Source organism: Anomaloglossus baeobatrachus, chromosome 8 (assembly GCF_048569485.1).
Source record: "Anomaloglossus baeobatrachus isolate aAnoBae1 chromosome 8, aAnoBae1.hap1, whole genome shotgun sequence".
Lineage (NCBI taxonomy): Eukaryota > Metazoa > Chordata > Amphibia > Anura > Aromobatidae > Anomaloglossus > Anomaloglossus baeobatrachus.
In genome coordinates, this window is record NC_134360.1 from 218,605,414 (window position 1) to 218,630,586 (window position 25,173).

The 25,173-nt window shown below is 51.0% G+C and overlaps 1 protein-coding gene across 5 annotated transcripts in view; it reads left to right on the forward strand.

The window, feature by feature from the left end:
• The window catches only part of SSX2IP (SSX family member 2 interacting protein), a 36,686-nt gene extending 12,790 nt beyond the window's left edge, over nucleotides 1–23,896 (forward strand). For 4 of the 5 annotated variants that reach the window (XM_075320207.1, XM_075320209.1, XM_075320210.1 and 1 more), the window contains exons 3-14: nucleotides 7,470–7,618; nucleotides 9,220–9,429; nucleotides 10,250–10,360; nucleotides 10,690–10,825; nucleotides 12,691–12,766; nucleotides 16,838–17,015; nucleotides 17,107–17,257; nucleotides 17,332–17,468; nucleotides 18,672–18,845; nucleotides 19,189–19,300; nucleotides 20,033–20,168; nucleotides 21,361–23,896. In XM_075320207.1, coding sequence (XP_075176322.1) covers nucleotides 7,470–7,618; nucleotides 9,220–9,429; nucleotides 10,250–10,360; nucleotides 10,690–10,825; nucleotides 12,691–12,766; nucleotides 16,838–17,015; nucleotides 17,107–17,257; nucleotides 17,332–17,468; nucleotides 18,672–18,845; nucleotides 19,189–19,300; nucleotides 20,033–20,168; nucleotides 21,361–21,391 — 1,601 coding nt within the window. In that variant the 3' untranslated portion in view covers nucleotides 21,392–23,896. The remainder of the gene's footprint in view (nucleotides 1–7,469; nucleotides 7,619–9,219; nucleotides 9,430–10,249; nucleotides 10,361–10,689; nucleotides 10,826–12,690; nucleotides 12,767–16,837; nucleotides 17,016–17,106; nucleotides 17,258–17,331; nucleotides 17,469–18,671; nucleotides 18,846–19,188; nucleotides 19,301–20,032; nucleotides 20,169–21,360) is intronic. The other variant, XR_012724953.1, reaches the window with a different exon arrangement.
• The last annotated feature ends 1,277 nt before the right edge of the window (nucleotides 23,897–25,173 follow it).

A 25,173-nucleotide genomic window follows, 5' to 3' on the forward strand; every position in this document is an offset into this window, starting at 1 on the left:
CATAGCAGCAAAAAAAAAAAAAAAAAAAAAAAAAACACAAAACACCCAAAATTACGCTTTTGGTCACCGCATGTTTTGCGTAACATCCAATAACAGGCGATCAAAAGTAGCATCTGCGCAAAATGGTACCATTAAAAAATGTAAACTCGAGACGCAAAATAAGCAGTCATTGCGCCATGGATCAACAAAATGAGAACGCAACGGGTTTCGGAAAATGGCGCAAAACGTACGCCACTTTTATTGGGCGATCTTGTTAACACCATCAGGAGTAGCTCTGGTTAACCCCGCGTTTGTACAACATCAGGATGTAACGCAGCAGCGCCCGACTTACACAGGGACGTGTTCTACTGCTGTGTATCACAGCTGGGAACTCACCTAACACCAGATACAGTTAAAAAAAAAAAAAAAAAATATAAATAAAAATTCGCGCAAACAAATACGTCGATATCTGTTCCCTAATATCAGTGGAGCAAAACACAGTCAAAAAAGAAAAGAGAGTCAATTCGCAAAATACTGCAATACCATTTTCAACTCCTATAAAACCCATGTCGGTTCTCATTGGTGGAAGTACGACGAAGAATTTAGAAGATGCTTGGCATTCCAACCGTTGGGAAGTTAAGGCCACCGATTCGTGGCTTATGATGGCGCAAAAGTCCCACCAGTCGTTTCCAGGCCCACCAAACTTTTCCTCTCACCACGCTACACCTGGAGCTGCAAATGTCCGCAGACCAGGTCACTGTTGGCTTTTCAATGAAGCCCATCGCAGGTTTCAAGGACTCCGCAAATACAAGCACGAATGCTCATCGTGCGGAGGCAATCACACCTCCTCCAAATGCGATAAGCAACCAGACTGGCATCACACTAAAAATGCACCACCAAGTCCCAAAGACTCCAGTGAACGTGCACGTGGTGGAGCCATTGCTAGAACGTTACCCCAATAAGGCTGCGGCCAACGCTATTAGGGACGGTTTCAACCACGGTTTCTTTATCCCCCTTTATGTTCTCCTCAGAACCAACCTTCGCCCCCAACCGCAAATCGGCCCGGGACCTCCCACAGGTCCTGGGGAACAAACTACTGAAGGAAGTGGCGTTAGGCCGACTAGCAGGCCCATTTATAGATTTACCATTCTTAAACCCTCGCGTTTCACCCCTAGGGATATTGCCTAAGAAAGAAAAGGGTGAATTTCGCCTCATACACTACTTGTCCTTCCCGGCTGGGCGGTCAGTCAATGACGGCATCCCCACAGAGGACTGAGCAGTTTCCTACGCATTTTTGACAAAGCGGTCGCACTGGTGCGAAAAGCAGGGTAAGGAGCACTAATGGCAAAATCGGACATAGCATCTGCCTTTCGCCCGCTACTAGTGCACCCCGATTGTCCCACCTGCTAGGGCGCTATTTCAACAAAAAATTCTGTTACCACATGTGAATTACCATGGGTTGCTCCATATCCTGCTCACACTTCGAGCTCTTCAGCTCTTTCCTGGAATGGGTGGTTAAGGACGTGGCAAAGAATAAATTGGTCACCCATTATTTGGATGATTTCTTGTTCGTTTTCCCACACCAACTCTAAAGCATGCTCAAGCGCGTTAAAATCTGTCCAGGTCATAGCGGACAAGTTTGGGTTTCCGCTGTTGGCCGAAAAAACAGTTGGCCATGTGACCTGCCTTTTCATTTGAGAATCGAAATAGACTCAATTATCATGATGTTTCGGCTACCACTCGAAAAGGTTGAAAAAACCACATCGCTCATTGACGGGCTCTGCGCGGTTCGTAAGGTAACCCTGGCGCAAATGCAATCTCTATTAGGCTTGCTCGCCTTCGCCTTTAGAGTCATGTCCATGGGAAGGGGCTTTTCCCTGAGGCTCTGCCTGGCCACTAGGAGCATAACTGCCTCCCATCAAAGGATTTGCATCACCAGCGCTCTACGTGAGGAGCTCGGTGTATGGAGGTCCTTCATAGCTACTTACAATGGGCGTTCATGTTTCCAGGAACAGAAAGTTTCCAGCGCTGATATATCTATTTTCGGATGCTGCCGGGTCCACCGGATTCGGCGTTTACCTTGGTCCCAATTGGTACGCTAATCGCTGGCCCAACACATGGCACCTGTCTGGGTGGACAAAAAAAAAAAAAAAAAAAAAAAAAACCAAAACAACACTTTACTCGAGCTGTTCCCTATAATAGTAGCTACAAGTCTTTGGGCAGAAAAGTTGGCGAACAATCGGACCCGCTTCAGGACTGACTACATAAGTGTCGTCCACGCCGTTAACCACCTCGCATCTTCCTCACCACCGGTGATCAGCTTGCTACGATACTTAGTTCTTAAGTGCCTTGAACATAATATCTGGGTCAAGGCCAGCCACATACCGGGGATTGATAACACTATCGCTGATGCCTTATTGCATTTGATTTTCAGAAGTTTCGAGCATTGCACCCAGAATCTGACAACAATGGCCAAAAGTGTCCACAGTCCCTCTGGACGGTCCCTGTGGACAGTTGATTCCGCTGGTTAAGGCATCCCATCAACGTGGCATTTGTATGGTAAGGCTTGGGACGAATGATTTCAATATAGTTCAACCGCTGCCTAGCCAGGTGTCCGCGGTTTTTCTTAGCAATTCCGTTGCTCGAGACATAACGCATCTACATACCAGTGGCTTGCCGGGCACAGTAGCGTAGTAGCGGGTTGCAGGAATAGCCTCTCACTTTCAGGTTCGTGGATGGACCGATGGCACCAAGGCCTTTCTGTTCAAACAGGCCGTTAAAGGCTGAAAGCGCTGGTGCACGGAGAACAGGAAGGCCAATTCATTCGCCATCCTTTCCGGCACAATAAACCAGCTAGGTGACGTTTGCACCAATGACAGCGAGGTGCTCTTGTTCTCGGCCGCATTCTCGCTAGCATTCTTCGGAGCCTTGACGGTCAGCGAATTAGTTAGCAGGTCCCTAGGTCGCACCGGTGGTCTGTTACGCGACAATGTTATAGTTTGCAATGGTGGAGTACGGGTTCGCATAAGGCGCTCCAAAATAGATCAGCTCGGTAGAGGAGTTTGGTTCCCTATTTTCCCGTTTTCAGGTATCCTATGTCCCATCCTTACCTTGCAGCGACACTTAGAGTCTTGGGTTCCCAACAAATTCTTCTTGGAGCACGCAGAGTGATCCCGCTCACGGTGACACAACTTTCGGCATTGCTTAAAATGTCTATTTCCTACCTGGACCTACAACCAGGAGATTATGGCATGCACTCCTTCCGCATCGACACGACAACCGAGGCAGCAAGGGCCAGCTTCATACCTATCCGTGCAGTCCTGTAGTTCCCTGCCACCAGTTGTCCACTGTTTGGCACGTTTATATATTACACATAAAAAAAAAAAAAAAAAAAAAAAAAAAAAAAAAAAAAAAAAAAATAAAATAAAATAAATTGTTAAATAAATATATGTATATCATTTCGGTTATCTAAACACCTTCAAACCTAAAGAAACATTAATACAATGATGTTTGCTGACACGATGATGGAAAATGTTTTGCATACAAGAGAGGTAACCGTTTTTCTTTTAGATCTGTCGAGACCTAGCATCTGGATCCTAGGTCACTCACACATATTCTGGGCAGCACGGCGGACTGAGTCGAGACCGGGTGGAAGCGTGCTGGGAGTTTGTGACCTCAAGTTTCACTGGAGAAGAGTTCGGGGCCTGGCCTGGGCCCAGGTCCTGCCCGTGGTAGTGAGCATATCCAGAGTAGCCACTGGCCTAGTAGTGCTGGTCATTCACGGGTGGAAATGACCTGGTAAATGTGAGGATCCAGGATCTGCTCGCGGTCATGCAAGTGGTCCTAGATAAGTTCAGCAGCTTCTTTCCTAGATAAGTTCAGCAGCTTCTTTCCTAGATAAGTTCAGCAGCTTCTTTAGCAACGTAGTGGGGTACGGTCCAGTATATTACAGAGATTGAGTTGTACAGGGGCAAGGAACATAGCAGCTGTGGAAAGGTCAAGGCAACACGTTAATATGCAGATCGCCAAATTTATAGCGTCAGGAAGAGGGATAGTGCCTGGACACGAGATGCTGGAATCAGAGGTCAGCCGTTTGGTGCTAGAGGATGGTTTTAGCCTTAATGATATAGGCCTAGACAATTTCCTGTCGGACAGTAAGGACGGGGTTGAGCGGGCCATAAGGGCCCTGTGTGGGGGTCGCAGCTCAGGCTTGGGCCTTCGCCACTCCGTGGCCGGTGGAAGAGGGATTTGGTGAGAGCCAACCTGCCACGGACGGCCGTAGGCATCGGGCCTCCTCCCTCAGGTTTAAGGCGGATTTGTGCCTGTGGTTAAAGCTGTGGCCAAAATAACAAGCAACCCCCTTTTATATCAACATTGAATGGTGTTACGTGGATACCTTCAATAAAGAACAAAAGAAAGATATTCCATGTGTGGTCTCATTCATTGCGCGGTGGGGAGGGGGAACCGGTTGGTGGGTCTCGGCAGTCTGCAGGGCACTGCGGCCGATGCCGCTGCCCCTGACTGCTGAGCCCCTCGTTACGTCCCCCATGGTCACCTCTCCCTCCTTCCCATTGTGCAATGCCCCCCGCTGACCCCCCTTCCCTGCTGGGACCTCCTCCAGGGCATATAAGCAGCCTCCGGAGTCCCTCCTTCCTCTTACCACAATCTGCCCTCAGGGTGAGCATCGCCCGCCCTCCCTCCCTTAAGAAGGTTCTGTTACAAGTTCGGAAGTCAAAGCCGGTGGAAGAGGTATTTGGAGAGCCAACCTGCCACGGACGGCCGTAGGCACCGGGCCTCCTCCCTCAGGTTTAAGGCGGTTTTGTGCCTATGGAAAAAGGTTATGGTTCAATTTCAAAGTCACAGCCGGTGGAAGAGGGATTTGGTGAGAGCCAACCTGCCACGGACGGCCGTAGGCATCGGGCCTCCTCCCTCAGGTTTAAGGCGGATTTGTGCCTGTGGTTAAAGCTGTGGCCAAAATAACAAGCAACCCCCTTTTATATCAACATTGAATGGTGTTACGTGGATACCTTCAATAAAGAACAAAAGAAAGATATTCCATGTGTGGTCTCATTCATTGCGCGGTGGGGAGGGGGAACCGGTTGGTGGGTCTCGGCAGTCAGACTAATGCTGTAACACCAGGTCACTTACCACGGCAGTTTTTCATTATCAGTGGATGAGATTTAGTACAATCCACAAAGGGCTCAATAAATGTCCCCCCACTGAGATGAGCATTATTCACTGTACAAGTCCCCTTACTGTGCAATGTAAAGTACATGGGTACATTGAGCTCCACTGAGAACTTGTGACTAAATGCCCGTATGTGACAGTCGCTGCAAAGATTATCCCTTCAGAGTCCTGTACATTAGCAACGCCCTAACATGTACTGACTGCTGGGGCACTTAGAGTGGGGAAGCCCACCTAGGCCCTGTACACATGTCGGATGTCGTCACCACCACCCAACGGACCCATTGACTTACAAAATGCATGCTACAATTGGATAAACACAAGCTGCTATATATATACATCACACAGGATATGCTGAGACTACTGTGTGTACATCACATAGGATGCTCGGAGACTGCTGTATAGAAGTCACACAGGATATACTGAGACTACTGAATATACCTAGACCTTGCTGTATATACATCCCATAGGAAGCACAGAGATGAGACTGCTCTATATGCATCACATAGGAGGGTCTGTCATTTTTCCTGCACGTTGAATAAGATAAAATGGTAGTCCACAAAAATCAATGAAAAACGTTGAGGTGTTGTCTAAGCCCCCCCCCCCTCCCCATCAACATTTTGCTCCACTATTTTGCCTCAATTGTAGTTTTCCCCCTCATTTTCCAGTATAGTTATGGTAAAATGTATGTAGTTATTCACAATTACTAGTCGTACCAGCATGAAACGGAAACAGTCTCCTCCTCGTACGGCTGTTGAATGAGGGGGGTAGGGATAAAAAAAAAAGTTGTTGCAGTTTGAAGCGGAGGAAAATATATGATAAATGGCCTGGTCTTTTATGGGTTAAATAAATTACACTGGATATGGTGAGCTGTAACGCTGCGTCAATTGTTCGGCAGCACATCTGTAGATGTATTGTTGAAGGGCGCAAACGTGCGTCGGCCAGTGTCTTACATCAGCGTTTGCTGTGGGCTGGACATCTACACACGGGCCACTGCGTGTGAGAGCGGCGGCCTGCACTCGCTCTGTCCTGCGTGTGAGAGCGGCGGCCTGCACGCGCTCTGTCCTGCGTGTGAGAGCGGCGGCCTGCACTCGCTCTGTCCTGCGTGTGAGAGCGGCGGCCTGCACTCGCTCTGTCCTGCGTGTGAGAGCGGCGGCCTGCACTCGCTCTGTCCTGCGTGTGAGAGCGGCGGCCTGCACTCGCTCTGTCCTGCGTGTGAGAGCGGCGGCCTGCACTCGCTCTGTCCTGCGTGTGAGAGCGGCGGCCTGCACTCGCTCTGTCCTGCGTGTGAGAGCGGCGGCCTGCACTCGCTCTGTCCTGCGTGTGAGAGCGGCGGCCTGCACTCGCTCTATCCTGCGTGTGAGAGCGGCGGCCTGCACTCGCTCTATCCTGCGTGTGAGAGCGGCGGCCTGCACGCGCTCTATCCTGCGTGTGAGAGCGGCGGCCTGCACGCGCTCTATCCTGCGTGTGAGAGCGGCGGCCTGCACGCGCTCTATCCTGCGTGTGAGAGCGGCGGCCTGCACGCGCTCTATCCTGCGTGTGAGAGCGGCGGCCTGCACTCGCTCTATCCTGCGTGTGAGAGCGGCGGCCTGCACTCGCTCTATCCTGCGTGTGAGAGCGGCGGCCTGCACTCGCTCTATCCTGCGTGTGAGAGCGGCGGCCTGCACGCGCTCTATCCTGCGTGTGAGAGCGGCGGCCTGCACTCGCTCTATCCTGCGTGTGAGAGCGGCGGCCTGCACTCGCTCTATCCTGCGTGTGAGAGCGGCGGCCTGCACTCGCTCTATCCTGCGTGTGAGAGCGGCGGCCTGCACTCGCTCTATCCTGCGTGTGAGAGCGGCGGCCTGCACTCGCTCTATCCTGCGTGTGAGAGCGGCGGCCTGCACTCGCTCTATCCTGCGTGTGAGAGCGGCGGCCTGCACGCGCTCTATCCTGCGTGCTTCAGTTCTGCTGCTCATTTTACACTGTCTTTTCTTTGCTGATGTAATATGGAGCAAATCTTCCATGGAAATATACAGCTGAATATTCATCTCGAGTGGGGAAGAGGGGAGGGGGGGGGGGTCGATGGGCCCTTGTGCGGGGGTATCGGTGGACCCTCAGCCCTTGTGTGGGGGTAGGCGAACCCTTGCCCTTCATGAGGTTGGTCCCAGTGGGGATTTTGATCTTCTCGCTGCTGCTCTTTGTAGCCAGTGATAATTGTGTTGGGAGCGGTCCCTGTGCTGTTTGTCGCTCCTGAGGTGCTGAGCACTTCGCCTTTGATCTCCTGTAAGAACCTGCTGCCTCGTCTCATCTATAATTTCTCATTCCAGAAAGCAGAATCTTCTCCCGGTATAACTCTGAGCCCCGAATGACGTCCCCGGCCCTCCTGCAGCCCTCGGTCAGCACGGCCAAAGGCTTCCAAGAGCTAAACTTCTGTACTGAGGACAACGTGGAGCAGTGTATAGCGTACATCGACCAGGTGAGCCCACGGTGGCGGCATGGTGCTGTCCAGTGCAGAGTCACATGGTCAGGCATCACGAGCTGGGGGAGAGGATAGTTAAAGGGTGGGGTCCTGCAGGAAGGCTCACACATGCATACATGCATACATGCATACATGCATACATACATACATACATACATACATACATACATACATACATACATACATACATATCATAGTACTATCACCATGACTTGCTTTACCTATCTCTTCGAGCAGTGGTCCCCGAGCTTTCTTCCTTGGAGCCACAGTCGGCTCTGAGCGATGATTGCCAGCCACATTCTTTGCAATGAGATCATAGAAGCCGTATAACCAATAACGCCTGGCGTCTTCATTCAGGTTTTTTGGGGTTTAGCTGCAGGGATCAGTCTCCAGTCCTTGCAGATGCCTGTGGGTAACAACTCTATAAACCAGCCGGCCTTTCTGTGTGTGGAGATGCCCAGGGTGGAACGCTCTGCACACAGGGATGGGATGAATGTTCCCGCTCTGCGCACTCCTGTATCGGCAGGCGAGCAGAGGCACTGATCTGTCCAGATCCCGGCCCGGTTGTGTGCGCCTCCAGAGGGATCTGCACATGTGAACGAAGTCTAAATTTTGTCCAAATGGATAACGCTCCTGTACAGGACGGGTGCACCATGACTACCAATCACTCATGTCCTGGCGGGTATCTGCAGGCGTATCCAGACCGGCACTTTCCTCTCCATACAGGAGTGAGCGGAGGCAGAATGACTGATCCGTAATAATGTAAGCTGGCCGTTCCCATAACGATCGTCCTCTCCTTAGACTCTTACTGGTGGAGGAGACAATGAGGGTCATTTATATGCATTGTTATCTTGGGAAGCAGCGGTGTATGCAGTTATCCAGGAATCGATAGCGCTTCAGAGGGACACGTGAACCTCTGCAATCAGGAGCCGATCTCTGGTCCGCGCCGCCTGCGGAGGATTAATCCGCATGAATGGTCACAGGTTATATTTGAGTTTTATTATATAATAGAAGGGAGTAAAATCCATGTTAAAGGCACGGCTGGGGTCATATTAGCGTATACATCGGATGCCATATGTTTATGACCCTCGGCTCGGGCTCTGCTGTGATCGAGTGTTATGCTGTGATCAGATCTCAGCTGTGGAGGAGAGGGGGAGATTATTCCTCAATCTTCTCCGCTGCCGGTCTGTGTGTATGGCACTACACTCAGATGACACGAGGTGTTTCCCATGCACCATAGACCTGTATGGGTGCGAGTGATGAGACTCACTGACAATCGCAGCATGCTGAGGGTTTTTTCTGGAGTCTGATTATAGCTGAGGAAATCATCCCAGATCTGAGCTGCCGCATGACCTGACATTGGGCTCAGTGCAAAGCCTGATTGTCTCACATTGCACTGGTGCCAGTCATATGTTACTGTGACCACGGCCTAATAGTAGTCTCCGCAGTCTCCTCCTGTCACAGTATACAATGTCGTGTCACAGTATACAATGTCGTTACCCATCATGTAAAACACAATAATGAAGCCTCAAAGTAATGTCGACCCTTTTAATGTGGTAACTTGGTGCATTCTGCCTTGTTGATTCCTCTGCACATAGGAGCTGACAACATTGGGGTTTCCTTCACTGCAAACAGTGTCCAAAAATGGTGGCGCTCGGCGGCTGCACCTGGTGTCCATTATGAACTGTATCCACGAGCTGCTGCAGCGACACAACCGAGACCTGAGAAGGCAAGAAGATGTAGAGCTGCAGATCCTTAAGATGACCAGTGACCTGGAGCATCTGCAGAGCGGCCAGAGCAAGCTGAAGGTGAGAACAAGAGGATCACACGGCTGTGGTATGGCCGGGGCCGCGTGTCGCACGGCTGTGGTATGGCCGGGGCCGCGTGTCGCACGGCTGTGGTATGGCCGGGGCCGCGTGTCGCACGGCTGTTGTATGGCCGGGGCCGCGTGTCGCACGGCTGTAGTATGGCCGGGGCCGCGTGTCGCACGGCTGTGGTATCGCTGGACCGTGCATCCTCATACAGGGAGTATACAGGGATGTGCAATCGAAAAATCTACAGGGTAAAAATGCATTAAGGTATTATTTGGCTTTTTTATTATTTATTTATTTTTTTGTTACCCCCCCCCCCCCCTCCTTCATTAGGCTGTGCTGTGCTTTTTTTTTTTTTGCGGGGGGATGTGGTTCTGTAGATTGTGTAATTTGTCCACAGTACATTATTATTATTTTGGTTTTTTTATTTTTTTTTTTTAATAGTTTAATTCACCAGAAATGGCAGGGTCCTGTTTTTTGCACTCTTTCGTTGCTAGAAAAAAAAACGCAAATAAACTACAGCGTGTCAATTCTATCATTGCAGTAGGGAACAAAAACTAGCAATAGATTTCTGGAAGTAGCTTTTAATTTGCATATAAAAGCTGATAAAACGCATCATGTGAACACCGCCTTAGTGTGAGGGACATCTGCACATTTAAATCTGCAAGGATTAAATAAGCCCCGTGTGCGGAGACTTCAGGAATCTTTCTCTCTGCTGGGACTATGAAATTCTTCAGGGTTTGTTACAAATCTGCGCAGAAACAAACACGACAACTCCATTGTGTGCACAGACCCTGATATGTATCTGTAACCGCAGGATCAACTGGATCTCATGAAACGAGAGAACGCGGCTGTCCTGGAGCGAGAGCGACAACATCAATGCAAGAACCACAGCCTGCTGCAGCTGCTGAAGAACGAGAAGGAGGAGGTGAGGGTCACCCGACAATAAGGGGCGTCTGCCACAAAGGCGTGGAGGTCGTGTGCTGCGTCCGCTGCTCCAAAAGCGGAGTACAGGCCTCCACAATCTGCATCTTTCCCTGTGATAAATGTGCAGCTAATGTACTGTAAAGGAGGGGAATTAGTTTTTCTTTTAGTAAATTGTGTAGAAAACTCCTTCATTAAGGTAAGGGACAGACTTGTGACCCCCGCGGGTGAATGTAGGGGGTATGTAGTGTGCACCGGCCTGACGGGACCTGTGTATGATGGCAGTAATGGCAGGTAGATCTAACGTCAATGCCCCTGTTCTGTCCTGTGCAGGTGCAGAAGCTGCAGAACATCGTTAGCAGCCGATCCACTCAGCACAATCACAACCTGAAGAGGAAGGAGCGGGAATACAACAAACTGAAGGAGCGACTGTACCAGCTGGTGATGGACAAGAGGGACAAGAAAATCTGTAGGTGCAGGAGCCGCGGCCGTTCCTGCCGATCACTTTAGGGCATTGCTGTAATTTGCAATCCAAGCCATGTTCACACCCTGCTGCAGATGTTGCCGCAGATTTCACCCTTTTCTAAGGGGCACTTTGCACACTACAACATCGCAGCTGTGATGTCTGTGGGGTCAAATCGAAAGTGACGCACATCCGGCGTCGCAGGCGATATCGTAGTGTGTAAATCTTTTTTTTTTATACGATTAACAAGCGCAAAAGCGTCGTTATTGTATCATCGGTGTAGGGTCCGGCATTTCCATGAATTGGGAAATACCGATGTTACGATGTTGTTCCTCGTTCCTGCGGCAGCACACATCGCTGTGTGTGAAGCCGCAGGAGCGAGGAACATCTCCTTACCTGCTTCCACCGGCAAGGAAGGAGGTGGGCGGGATGTTTACGTCCTGCTCATCTCCGCTTCTATTGGCCGCCTGCCGTGTGACGTCGCTGTGACGCCGCATGACACCCGCCCCCTTAGGAAGGAGGCGGTTCGCTGGCCAGACGACGCAACGACGCAGGGCAGGTGAGTGCGTGTGAAGCTGCCGTAGCGATAATGTTCGCTACGGCAGCGATCACCAGATATCGCATGTGCGTCGGGGGCGGGTACTATCGCGCTCGGCATCGCTACCATTGGCTAGCGATGTCGCAGCGTGCAAAGTACCCCTTAGGCCACGTGCACACGTTCAGTATGTGATGAGGTTTTTTTTCCTAACGTATTTGTAGCCAAACCAGGAGGGGATGATAAATGCAGCAGAGCCGACCGTGTGTCTATTGCACATCTCCTGATTGCACATCTCCTGGTTTTACCTTACAAATACTGAGATGGAATACGAATTGTGTGAACGAAGCCTAATACAAAGCATTGTGCAGAATGTGACCCACAGTGAAATTCTTTCCTGGATTGATATTGGCTGCAGAGCTGAACTCTTAGGGGTACTTTACACGCTGCGACATCACTAGCATCGGCTAGCGATGTCCAGCGCGATTGCACCCGCCCCCGTCGCACATGCGATATGTGTTGATCGCTGCCGTAGCGAACATTATCGCTACGGCAGCGTCACACGCACATACCTGCTCGGCAACGTCGCTGTGACCGCCGAACTATCTTTCCTTCAAGGGGGAGGTGCGTTCGGCATCACAGCGACGTCACAGTGACATCACTAATCGGCCGGCCAATAGAAGCGGAGAGGCGGAGATGAGCGGGACATAACATCCCACCCACCTTCTTCCTTCCGCATTGCCGTCGGGACGCAGGTAAGGAGATGTTTGTCGCTCCTGTGAGTTTACACACAGTGATGTGTGCTGCCGCAGGAAGGACAAACAACATCGTACCTGCGGTCAACCCGACATTATGGAAATTAACGACGTTACACAGATCAGCGATATTGTACGCTTCTGCGCTCGTTCATTGTTCCATCTAGGATTTACACGTTGCGATGTCACTAACGACGTGACCCCGACGATATAGTGGTAGCGATGTCGCAACGTGTAAAGTACCCCTTTAGAGCTGCTTTGGTGACTATTCATTTGTATCATGCTGTTAATGATGCAGCTCCACACTGATGCGTCCTCCTGAGACGTTTTATTGCATCTGTGCCTGTAGATAGATGAAGAAACGTGATCCTGTAGATGGCCGCCAAGTGTCAGAGAAACCCTATAACCCAGAGCCGTTATTCAGGGGTTTATTCTCCTGAGGTTCATGCCCCTGAGCGAATCTGTTCACATCTCTAGAAATGCTCCGACCGTGCACGGCGAGGCTTGTGATGCCACAGAATAAGAGTTTTCTGGTTTCTCAAACCCCTCCCGAATTAATACCTCTCATGATTATTCCACAGCCATCGATGTGCTGAACTATGTCGGTCGAGCTGATGGCAAGAGGATGGCATGGAGGACCAGCAGAATGGATGCCAAGTGAGTGATAGAGGCGTAGATGGGAAAATATTATTGGTCACGTCCGCAGATTGCAGTTTAACGCGCCCAGGTGCAGGAGCCGGGACTCCGGTCATTGAAACACGTCTGTCTGTGGGGGGGTTTCTGTGGGGTTTATATTTTTATTTTTTTTTCTTCTACACACAAACCTGTGGAAAATCAACCACGAGCACAGAGCGCACGGGTCCATGCTTTCACCTATGGGCCACGAGCACAGAGCGCACGGGTCCATGCTTTCACCTATGGGCCACGAGCACAGAGCGCACGGGTCCATGCTTTCACCTATGGGCCACGAGCACAGAGCGCACGGGTCCATTCTGGCAGCTATCCATTCCAAGCACTTTACTTGCAGCCCAGAAATGCCGTCACATTGCCAGAGTATGATGTGCAGTGGTCCGGTTCTCTTTGGCCTCTGTTCACTTAACAGGGAGACTTAATCTGGGAACTGCATATATCACGGGGTCCGGTTGGCATAGGTTCAGTTGTTCACGTCTACCCGTATACATACTACCGTAGCTATGTATTGAGCAGAGTCATCTTGTGCATTTCAATACAGGGAAAAAAGTACAATGGAACCTTGGTTAACGAGAACATTCCGTTCTGGGAGTGTGCTTGTTAACCAAGTTACTCGTCTAGCAAAGCAACATTTCCCATAGGAAATCATTGCAATGCAGACAATTCGTTCCACAGCTTGTTAAATGTCCCATCCTGGTCCCCTATTCTGCATTCCACACATGCAGAAACACTCATGCACACACATTATGCTCACCTTACCTTCCGTTCCATCGCGGCCTCCTGGATCTTGTAGTTCGCCGGTACAGGATGTGTATCGGGTAACTATCGCGACAAGGGAGGAACTTCCGCTGCCAGCGCGCTGACGTCAAAGGCAGGAGCCGCTTGCCTCTGATTGGTCAGCGCGCTGCCTTTGAGTAGCGGCTGACAGCGGAAGTTCCTCCCCCGTGACGATGGTTACCGAATCACATCCTGTAGCGGCGAACTACAAGAACCATGAGGCCGGTGATGGAACGGAAGGTAAGGGGAGCATAATATGTGTGCGTGTTTGTGCGGACTGTAAGAGGGTCAAAGCGCGGTGGAAGTACGGAACCGGAAGTGTGTGCGGTGAGTATTTGCTTGTAAAGTGAGTTACAAATTTACAGCAAGCTTTGCTCGTTAAGCGGAATACTCGCTAACTGGGTTACTCGTTAACCGAGGGTCCACTGTAATTCTTTCCATTTAAATGAAAACTTAAAACCCCTGTAATGAAAATCTCCCATGACCCTTTCCATGCCGGCTACATTATACATGTCTATTTCTTTGTCGCTCTATTGGGAGACCCAGACAATTGGGTTGTATAGGCTGTGCCTCCGGAGGCCGCACAAAGTACTACACTTAAAAGTGTTAAGCCCCTCCCCTTCTGCCTATACACCCCCCGTGCTCCCACGGGCTCCTCAGTTTTTTGCTTTGTGCGAAGGAGGCAGACATGCACAGCACAGCTCCACAGATTGGTCAGCAGCAGCTGCTGACCATGTCGGATGGAAGAAAAGTGGGCCCATATAGGGCCCCCAGCATGCTCCCTTCTCACCCCACTCTTGTCGGCGGTGTTGTTAAGGTTGAGGTATCCATTGCGGGTACGGAGGCTGGAGCCCACATGCTGCTTTCCTTCCCCATCCCCCTCAGGGCTCTGGGCGAAGTGGGATCCTATCGGTCTCCAGGCACTGAGACCGTGCTTCATCCACAACTCCTGTGGAGACTGCTGGATAGGAGCCGGGTACCGTTCAGGGACATGGCCCTGCTACGTGAAGGTACTCTGTATCCCTGTGGGGACCGCGCACGGCAACACCTCAGCTTTGCTGGGTGTGCTAGTGCACCGGGCCGCGGCGCTGACCGGGTTAAATGTGCCATTACACACTCAGCGTCGCTGAGTGTGTTTATATGAAGGGGCTACCGCGCTAACCGCCGCTGCCATGGGAAACTGCGGCGCGGCTGGGACTTGTAGTTCGCCGGGGACTTCGGCGTGTACCGCGCTTTTACGGCGGACACGCTTATACTAGAGTCCCCGGCTTGCTTGCGGCCTAGTTTTCCCTTTCTCCCGCCCTCAGCCCTGACAGGCAGGGGGAAGGGCGGGACGCTGCACGGACGAGCAGCACTGAGGGCTGGAGTATGATTTGCATACTCCAACCCCCCTCACTGTGCACAGTGCGGGCACCAGTTCCCGCACTTTCTCGGCCACGCCCACGGCTCCCTCCTCTCGTCAGGACGCCGCAGCCATTCCTGTCAGCTCCTCCGACGCTGCAGAGGGGGACAAAGTCTGGGAGACCCAGACAATTGGGCACTACCAGACCGACCAGACTTGCTATCTCAAGGGCCGTTTTTCCATCTGAATTCTGCGGCCCTCAACCTGACTGTGTGGCCATTGAGTCCTGGATCCTAGCGTCTTCAGGGTTATCTCAAGACGTCATTGCCACTATGAGACAAGCTAGGAAACCAACGTCCGCTAAAATCTACCACAGGACGTGGAAAATTTTCCTGTCGTGGTCTTCTGCTCAGGGTATTTCTCCCTGGCCTTTTGCCTTGCCCACTTTTCTGTCCTTCCTTCAATCTGGACTGGAAAAGGGTTTGTCGCTCGGCTCTCTTAAGGGACAAGTCTCAGCGCTCTCTGTGTTTTTCCAGAAGCGCCTAGCCAGACTTCCACAGGTACGCACGTTCCTGCAGGGGGTTTGTCACATCGTCCCTCCTTACAAGCGGCCGTTAGAACCCTGGGATCTGAACAGGGTGCTGATGGTTCTTCAGAAACCACCATTCGAGCCAATGAGGGATATTCCTCTCTCACGCCTTTCGCAGAAAGTGGTTTTTCTAGTAGCAGTCACTTCACTTCGGAGAGTGTCTGAGCTAGCAGCGCTTTCATGCAAAACCCCTTTCCTGGTGTTTCACCAGGACAAGGTGGTTCTACGTCCGGTTCCGGAATTTCTCCCTAAGGTGGTATCCCCTTTTCATCTCAATCAGGATATCTCCTTACCTTCTTTTTGTCCTCATCCAGTTCACCAATGTGAGAAGGATTTGCACTTGTTAGATCTGGTGAGAGCACTCAGAATCTACATTTCTCGTACGGCGCCCCTGCGCCGCTCGGATGCACTCTTTGTCCTTGTCGCTGGCCAGCGTAAAGGGTCACAGGCTTCCAAATCAACCCTGGCTCGGTGGATCAAGGAGCCAATTATCGAAGCTTACCGTTCGGCTGGGCTTCCGGTTTCCTCAGGGCTGAAGGCCCATTCTACCAGAGCCGTGGGCGCGTCCTGGGCTTTGAGGCACCAGGCTACGGCTCAGCAGGTGTGTCAGGCGGCTACCTGGTCGAGTCTGCACACTTTCACGAAGCACTATCAAGTGCATACCTATGCTTCGGCGGATGCCAGCCTAGGTAGACGAGTCCTTCAGGCGGCGGTTGCCCACCTGTAGGAAGAGGCCGTTTTACGGCTCTCTTACGAGGTATTATTTTACCCACCCAGGGACTGCTTTTGGACGTCCCAATTGTCTGGGTCTCCCAATAGAGCGACAAAGAAGGGAATTTTGTTTACTTACCGTAAATTCCTTTTCTTCTAGCTCTAATTGGGAGACCCAGCACCCGCCCCTGTTTTTTTGTGTACACATGTTGTTCATGTTGAATGGTTTCAGTTCTCCGATATTCCTTCGGATTGAAGTTACTTTAAACCAGTTTATAATTCTTTTTCCTCCTTCTTGCTTTTGCACCAAAACTGAGGAGCCCGTGGGAGCACGGGGGGTGTATAGGCAGAAGGGGAGGGGCTTAACACTTTTAAGTGTAGTACTTTGTGCGGCCTCCGGAGGCACAGCCTATACAACCCAATTGTCTGGGTCTCCCAATTAGAGCTAGAAGAAAAGGAATTTACGGTAAGTAAACAAAATTCCCTTCTTTACAATAGTTATGGACAGGAGTCCTCCAGACTTGTGGCAGCCATGAATTCGGCCTATAAGACAGGAGATCTTCCCGCAGTATACAGTGTGACTAGCGCTTTACATCAGGAGTCTCTTTCGGTCTTTCAGGAATGAGGAGGAGATGTACAAGGTTCTGCTCGGCGACTATGAACAGCGGCAGAAGCAGCTCATGTTGGAGAACGCGGAACTGAAGAAAGTCCTGCAGCAAATGAAAAAAGAAATGATCTCCGTCCTCAGCCCCCAGAAAGTGAAGACCAAGGAGAAGCTGGAGGACAGTCTGGGCTCGGTAATCTCTGCTCTGCTCCATTCATCTTTCTATACCCGGTTATTGCAGCTGTTAGTGAGAATTGCTGTTGACTGATCTTTTTCATTTTCAGGCCTTTTCAGATGGAGAAGACGACGCTGCCGACTCCAGCAAGGACAACCTTATTGAGTTATCATGTGAGGCGGTGAGAGAGCAGCTGGTGAACAGCATCCGGCAGCAGTGGCGCATCCTGAAGACCCACGTGGAGAAGCTGGACCACCAAGGTGCGCCTCCACTTCGCCCGCCTGACCCATTACTCGCTGCCCCTAATGACGGTACACATGTCATCTGTCTGCAGCTTCTCAGGTCCGTGTGGCGTCTCCAGATCGCAAAGGCTTAATTTCCAAGGAAGATCATGAAATGGAGCTCGAACAATTCAAAAGAGAAATTCAAAGCTGTAAAGAAACCATAAAGAACCAGCAGCACCTGCTACAGGTACGGGCGCCGTGGCCAAATCGTGGCTCAATGTCTCCAAATGTGAGACCCTTCATAGTATAATCTAATTGAAGACTTAATATGTAACGAAGGCCAAAAGTCGTCTCATATGTCAGGAGCCTGAGTCTCCGGAGAACACGTGTATATGGCCTAGAGCACTTACAGGGCGCTGTTTATTTTTATATAGTCACTTATTAATGTGCAGCTGACCGATGGGGTCTGGGTCCTGAGACCCACAAAGGCTCAGAAACCCTGCATTAGGCACCGTGGTATACAGGCTCCACAGCACGCCTGACCATACACTGCTATGATAGAAAATGGAATAGATGTGAAGTACAAAATAAATGTGCCTGCACCCCAGGACCCCACACCTATCAGATAAAAACCGGAGAAATATAGTGACACTTCTGGTGGTCTCCGACAGCTGATATCCTCTTCTATTCAGTGGGAATAAGTCTCTGCCAGAGGAGCTTAAAAGCCCCCGGAATTACTCCCTATGCTGGAGTAGCGGCAGTGATCATAGAGCAGTGTTGTGCCTAAGAGGTTCACTGACGATCCCTGGCTGATAGGGTCTGATCGATATGTTCAGTTCTGTGTATTTTGCTCGGCGGCGGTATCTGTGTAATATTTGTATGTGCAGTCGGGTGATTTACCCTGCTCCCTGGAGATTGTGGGAGAGGTGGCCGACATCCGAGCATTGGCCGTCAGCGTGTGTATCCCCAGCTTTCTACTATTCTCCATGGTTCTGCAGCAGCCGCTTCCTCAGTAGAGGATCGTTATGTGGATGAAGGAGCTGAACTATCTGTATCTACAATGCGCCAATGACCGGTATGCGGGGATATCAGGGAGCCACGTCCATGGAGCGCTGCTGCCATCTGCAGGATTCTGGTGCATGGAAAGTTCTCAGCACACTTCCAGACAATTGATGCTGCGGCTCTCGGGGCTGGCGGCTCTGGGGAGTGTGCACATGGTTGTGTTTTAGCCGCCAGCGTGAGTTTTGCATTCTATCTTCACTCTGCGGTACACGTGTGTGTGATGCTTGTCTGCGTTCAGGCTGTGTCCGCTGCCGGTTATGGCAAATATCAAACTTTTACCTAATTAACTAGTCCTGTAACCTCCAGCGCTGCCGATCACCACAGCCTAACCTGTCCTCTTCTATACGTTATCTGGGTAGATTGGCTAATGACTACGCTTTGTGTGCAGCAACAGGTTGTTGAGGCGAGTGATGACGACACCGCCGCGCTGCTGCAGGATTGCTACCTCCTAGAAGACCAGGAGCGGCTCCAGCAAGAATGGAAACTGTTCAACGAGCAAAAGAAAAACTTTGAAATGGAAAGGAGGAACTTCACCGAAGCTGCGATCCGCCTCGGCCATGAGGTACTTTACTGTCCGACCTGTAGCACAAAAAAGTTTATATTAAAGCGGTCAGGTCTCTTCCTGTTCTGTCGGGGGATGGGTTTGTAAATCGCGGCTCATTCTGGGTGAGAAGTCTGCCCGCCTCTGGTCACTTGGCAGGGATCTTACTTGTTTTAGCACATGGCATCACATCTTGGGTCCCGCTTCTTTCCCTTTAGGTATCGCCACTTATTGAGCATAACATGTCTACATTCACTGTTCTAGGCTTCTGCAAACGATTTTTCAGGGTTCATATTTTTATCTTCATGGAAGCTTTTGACTATTCTTTTTGTCACAAAATTTTTCTTCCTCTTTTTTTCTTTAGAGAAAAATGTTTGAGGAAGATCGTGCGCTGTGGCTGAAGCACCAGTTCTTGAACATGACCTTGTTTTCTGAGCGGAGGAGCTCTGAGCACTGCCAGTCCCTAAGTGCCTTAGGTAAGATGCTCGCTGGATCCTGTGGCCAGGAACAGATCCTCAGACGGCACCGCTAGAACAAGGCAGGCGTGATTGGAATCCTACAACGGCCTCGACCATATTCTACCTGCCAGGATAATATCTGGCTGATCAAGTCCATAATCCCCACGACCGGACAACCCCAGCTTGATCAATCAGGACCCACAATAAGAGATCTGTAACCGCCTCCGGCAGTGGCATCATTAGTGGTGATGGCGCCTCTGTCCCCCGGCGGTGACTTGACCCGGTTATCTGTCGGGTGCAGCCAGTGAGTGGCCGCCTGTCCTCTGCAGGCTTTAGGATTTCCTCAGTGCGGACCTCTGCCCTGCCTAAATATTGATGTGTTGCAGCTGACGGGTGGCCGCTCAGCCGCTGCAGATGACACAGCAATGTCACGTCACCCCCAGGAACCGAGGCACCAACATTGCTAGAACTGCACTGTTACAAGAGGTAACCCCCCCTTCCTTACAAATAGGACCCCCAGAGACCAGCTGTAACCTCTGCTGGCCCTCTGCAGTGTGATGAATTGCTCTGCAGCGCCTACACAGGCAATAGGAGGCTTTACCAAGTTCCCATTGAAATCCATGTGCTTTCCTCGTAAGACTGGCCATGTACAATTAAACCTCCGTCCTCGGCTCCACTATCTGCTGCATTAGTTAATTCCGCTCTGCAAAGCTGTGACTTAATATCTTGTTTGGTTTATTTTTCTCTTAGGACCTGATCAAGAATCTCCTAACGACCAGTCTAAGCCTCCAAGTAATATTCGCCCATCGTCTTCAGGAGACATCAGAAGCGCGAGGAAATCTCTGCCAGCGACTCCTGCGAGCCGGGCGCCTCTCTACAGACACAGGTACATGTGCTGTGGACGGCAGCGACCTCCAGGATTCTGGGTCACTTCATAGGGGCAGCTTATTTCTGCTTCACCTGAAGCCATTACAGCACCCGGAGGTGCCGGAGCACAGACGTTTCAGATCAACTTATCACTGTCTGTCGTGATTTATTATCATGGTGTGTACTCGCTCAGCAATGTGTGGACCGGCCCTTGGTCTCCTGATCCAAACACAGCACTAGCCCAGTGGCCGGTCCGTACAGCGCAGTCGTACTTGGCCTACACAATGCGGATGTGCGAGTCCGGGCTAAAGAGAATACAGAGCGTGATAAAATGTTGTATACAGAAACTTCATTTATTTGTACCCACAAATCCCAATTACCGGTCATCCCAGCGGTGCCATGAGTGTCACTGACTGACATAATGGTAAAAACCCATCGTGTTTCCAAAGGAGACCCCATGCAAAAACTCGAAGCTAAGTAGCTGTAAAATATTGTAACCTGTGATTAGATGGATGGAAGTAGAGCTGCACTTTTGATTTAAGGATCTCTCGCTGTCCTCGCCAGCGGCACAAATCCCTGCAGGATCTCTAGGTTCTTCTGTTCTCAGTGATCTGCGATCGTTAGGTGCAGTGTTGACTGGTTTGGGGGATTTCTGACTGATGTCCTGTCCTCCCTCCATTACCTAATCTAGACCCCAGGATAGGTGCACTGTATGAGCTGTGATCTATGGGGGAGATCAGTCATTCACTTCTTACCATGTAGTGGTATCTCCGCTCTGACATAGTGACACATCGATTTACTGCCTGTCCGGAAGGTTTCCTCCTATATCGGAGGATACAATGAGAATCATCGTGCTCGAGCCATAGACTGACCTGGATCGCACGTCCAGAGCTCCCAGCAATGTAATGAGCAAAATGACTGTCAAGGATATAAAATCCTAGAGTGATTGATCCATTAACACTAGAACTACTGGACCCGTGACACCTATATAGAAATACATGGTGCAAAGTAGTCAAAATGACTACCTCAGTAGTTCTAGTGTTAACACTCCTGGATTCATGTCCCAAGATAACAGATTCCTGCCCAGGGAGAACGTGGCTGTGACCGTCCAGCAGATGGCAGCATTATATTACAGATGACGAAGGGTTGACAGATGGGGAAATTGTCAAAATTATGTTCATGTGTATATTTTGTTTCTTTTTCCCTTCCAGAACGGCTCGTTGTGATGGCAGTGACTCATGACGTCTACCCCAATGCCGGTTCGTCCTCAGTTCTCGCACACGCCGGCCCGTGGCCTTTTTTTCTGCATTTAGTACACTTCTTCTGGAGTCCTCATCCGTTTTTTTTCCTGTGGCTTTCACTGCCTGAATGAGTTGTCTGTGATTGGTAATAGAGAGAACTGCTGATTTTACCCATCATTGCGCTCCACGCTGTCCGGGGTATGGAGGTGCGGATCTCCTCGCTGTCTGGCGCATGGAGGTGCGGATCTCCTCGCTGTCTGGCGCATGGAGGTGCGGATCTCCTCGCTGTCCGGGGTATGGAGGTGTGGATCTCCACGCTGTCCGGCGCATGGAGGTGCGGATCTCCTCGCTGTCCGGCGCATGGAGGTGCGGATCTCCTCGCTGTCCGGCGCATGGAGGTGCGGATCTCCTCGCTGTCCGGCGCATGGAGGTGCGGATCTCCTCGCTGTCCGGCGCATTGAGGTGCGGATCTCCTCGCTGTCCGGCGCATGGAGGTGCGTATCTCCTCGCTGTCCGGCGCATGGAGGTGCGTATCTCCTCGCTGTCCGGCGCATGGAGGTGCGGATCTCCTCGCTGTCTGGCGCATGGAGGTGCGGATCTCCTCGCTGTCTGGCGCATGGAGGTGCGGATCTCCTCGCTGTCTGGCGCATGGAGGTGCGGATCTCCTCGCTGTCTGGCGCATGGAGGTGCGGATCTCCTCGCTGTCTGGCGCATGGAGGTGCGGATCTCCTCGCTGTCTGGCGCATGGAGGTGCGGATCTCCTCGCTGTCTGGCGCATGGAGGTGCGGATCTCCTCGCTGTCTGGCGCATGGAGGTGCGGATCTCCTCGCTGTCTGGCGCATGGAGGTGCGGATCTCCTCGCTGTCTGGCGCATGGAGGTGCGGATCTCCTCGCTGTCTGGCGCATGGAGGTGCGGATCTCCTCGCTGTCTGGCGCATGGAGGTGCGGATCTCCTCGCTGTCTGGCGCATGGAGGTGCGGATCTCCTCGCTGTCTGGCGCATGGCGGTGCGGATCTCCTCGCTGTCTGGCGCATGGCGGTGCGGACCTCATTGCTTCTGACTGAATGTGACATGATTCTCAGGGATTAGTCGTGTTATCATGGCCTTACATTGGCTGGACACATTATCTCTTATATCAGAACTGAGCTCGTTCTCCCAAATCACTCAAGGGAATCTTTATACTGGGGTCCACTGGGCCTGCTGGTGGGCCAGACGACTCTGTAAATCCCTGATAGGTCTCCACTGGTGTGGGGGGAGGGGAGGTGGGTAACTAAAAGCTGTGATTTCAGTGTAAATGTAAAACCAAATGCTTATGTATTACATATCCTCATGTGAGGCGCTGAGCGGCTCCATAATCCCAGCGGAGTCTGAGGGGTAAGCGGAAACACACATTCGAGGTGAATGTGGGGGGCCCTGACGACGTCCCTGATCGGATGGGGAGATAAAAGGATTGGGCATGTTAAAATCCCTCTGCCCATCCCTTGTTTGTGCTGCTTTGGCTTCCCTTCTGCTGAGGCCACAGACTTGCTCATCTGGGCCCAGTGTACGGTGGGGTGCGACGTGGATGGCTGCTGTATGAGTATGGAACTACCACTCCCAGCAGGCTCTGAAGGCTTACAAATAAAAGCCTCTTGGGTCTGGTAGCTGGAAGGTGAAGCTTGCTGCTAAAGACTTTTATGTTTTAGAGAGGTTTCGGTGATATTTGAGTTTTCCTTTATTAGGGACGTAGCTTTCTTTACTTCTGACCCGCTATGAGGGAGAGGTACATGGCTCCCAGCATTCCCTGCTGCAACCGGCCAGAGATGCTGGAGATTGTAGTCCTACGACACCTAGCCGAATCCCACATGATTCAGTCCACTGGTGTACGATGTCTAGGGATAAGAGACTGGACATTACTGACTGCAATGTCTGCACGAATACACTGCACCGGAAACACTACATGTAAACTATGGGAGTGTGCAGTTGTCTGTCTCATTGATAAGCCGGAGAAGCTGCCGACATAAGGCTGCAATGTGGCACTGCAGACGTGGCGGTGGCTGCACTGGTTCCACTACCGGCCGAGTTGTGGAAACCTGATGTAGCGGGGTGACATCGAGATCTGACCTCTTGCAGCCACGTCTCCTGACTCCTGTGACGTTTCTCTTCACTTTTACTCTACATGCTGATGAAGGTTTGTGAGGCTGAGCCACCGACTGGTCACAAACGCCTGAATAACGTGGCACAGACTGGAGTGGACTGAGGCTGCGAGTTCTTGGAATTTGAGCTTCTGAGTCTCTACCACTGCCAGACCCTCTGCAGCCTCCCATTCGCGGGACCTCATCGCTCCGGCCTCGTCTGTGGACTCTGCGGTCTCCGGCCCCTTTGCAGCCTTTCATCTGCGGGACCTCATCTCTCCGGCCTCATCTGTGGACTCGGAGGTCTCCGGCCTCGTCTTGTGGCACTTACACAGAATATTCTCTTCCCTGTTTCTGTGTTTTTAGATTTATAATAAAAATATTTGACCTTTTTAATGTTTGTTTTGTCATTCCTGATGGTGCGACCATTAGAGACATGAGGAGGCCGCGCTCTAAGGATTGATGTAGTAGGAAGACTGCGGTGTGTGGTGCACTGGGGGTGAAAATATATAATTAGCACCAGTGGAGACATGATCCTGCACAGATCCACACAGGCTCAGTGGTGGGGACATAATCTAGCCAAGATCTATGTGGTGATCAACCTCTGTAGATGCCCACGCAGAAGAGAAAAAGCTGGCCCTGACCGTAACAATGAAACCTTTCTTTATTGCATATACTTACACCTGTATGCAGAGGAGTGCGGGCAGCGCCTGGACGACTGCTGATCCACCGGTACCTGTCAGTGCCAAATGGCCGGCCAGGCGCTGCCCGCCCCCCTCTACATACAGGTGTAAGTATATGCAATGAAGAAGGTTTTCATCGTTACGGACAGGGCCAGCTTTTTCCTCTTGAACTGTTCTATATATAATATATATAAAATATATATAGTATATTTACCTGGTGGGAGATGCATCGGAACAGCAGCGCCCAAATACCCTCTGTGAGAGGATGCTGCCGACTCCGGAGCCCTTATTGCACCTCTGTAGGGACCTAATTCTGCCCCAGAATCTGCAGCACCGTATGGAGCCATCATATGGGGGATCTTGCTATAGGGGAGGTAAGATTATTGGGTGACATGAGCTTTCTAGTCAACCGGAGGAAACAAAAGGATCAATCTGGATTGGTGAGAAGACACTGACTTATGGTTTTTCCTTTTTAGAGATGTCAAATATCCAGGAGACTCCTGATAAAAACCAAAGTCTCCCACCAGGGGGCAGTAGATGCCTGTGTATTTATATTATTACGTGATAGGGGTGTGTGATATGATACTGATATATACTGTATGTCTAATTACATGTGTATACACTTCTGTATTTATATAATGCATGAGCAGGTTCTACATCTTGTGGTTGCAGACAAATAATATAAGGTAGCACTGCTCTTATAAAACTAGCACCCGAGCATGGTAGTGCTCGCTCATCACTAGTTACGAATACCGAGCACCCGAGCATGGTAGTGCTCGCTCATCACTAGTTACGAGTACCCAGCACCCGAGCATGGTAGTGCCTGCTCATCACTAGTTACGAGTACAGAGTACCTGCGCATGGTAGTGCCTGCTCATCACTAGTTACGAGTACCCAGCACCCGAGCATGGTAGTGCCTGCTCATCACTAGTTACGAGTACCCAGCACCCGAGCATGGTAGTGCCCGCTCATCACTAGTTACGAGT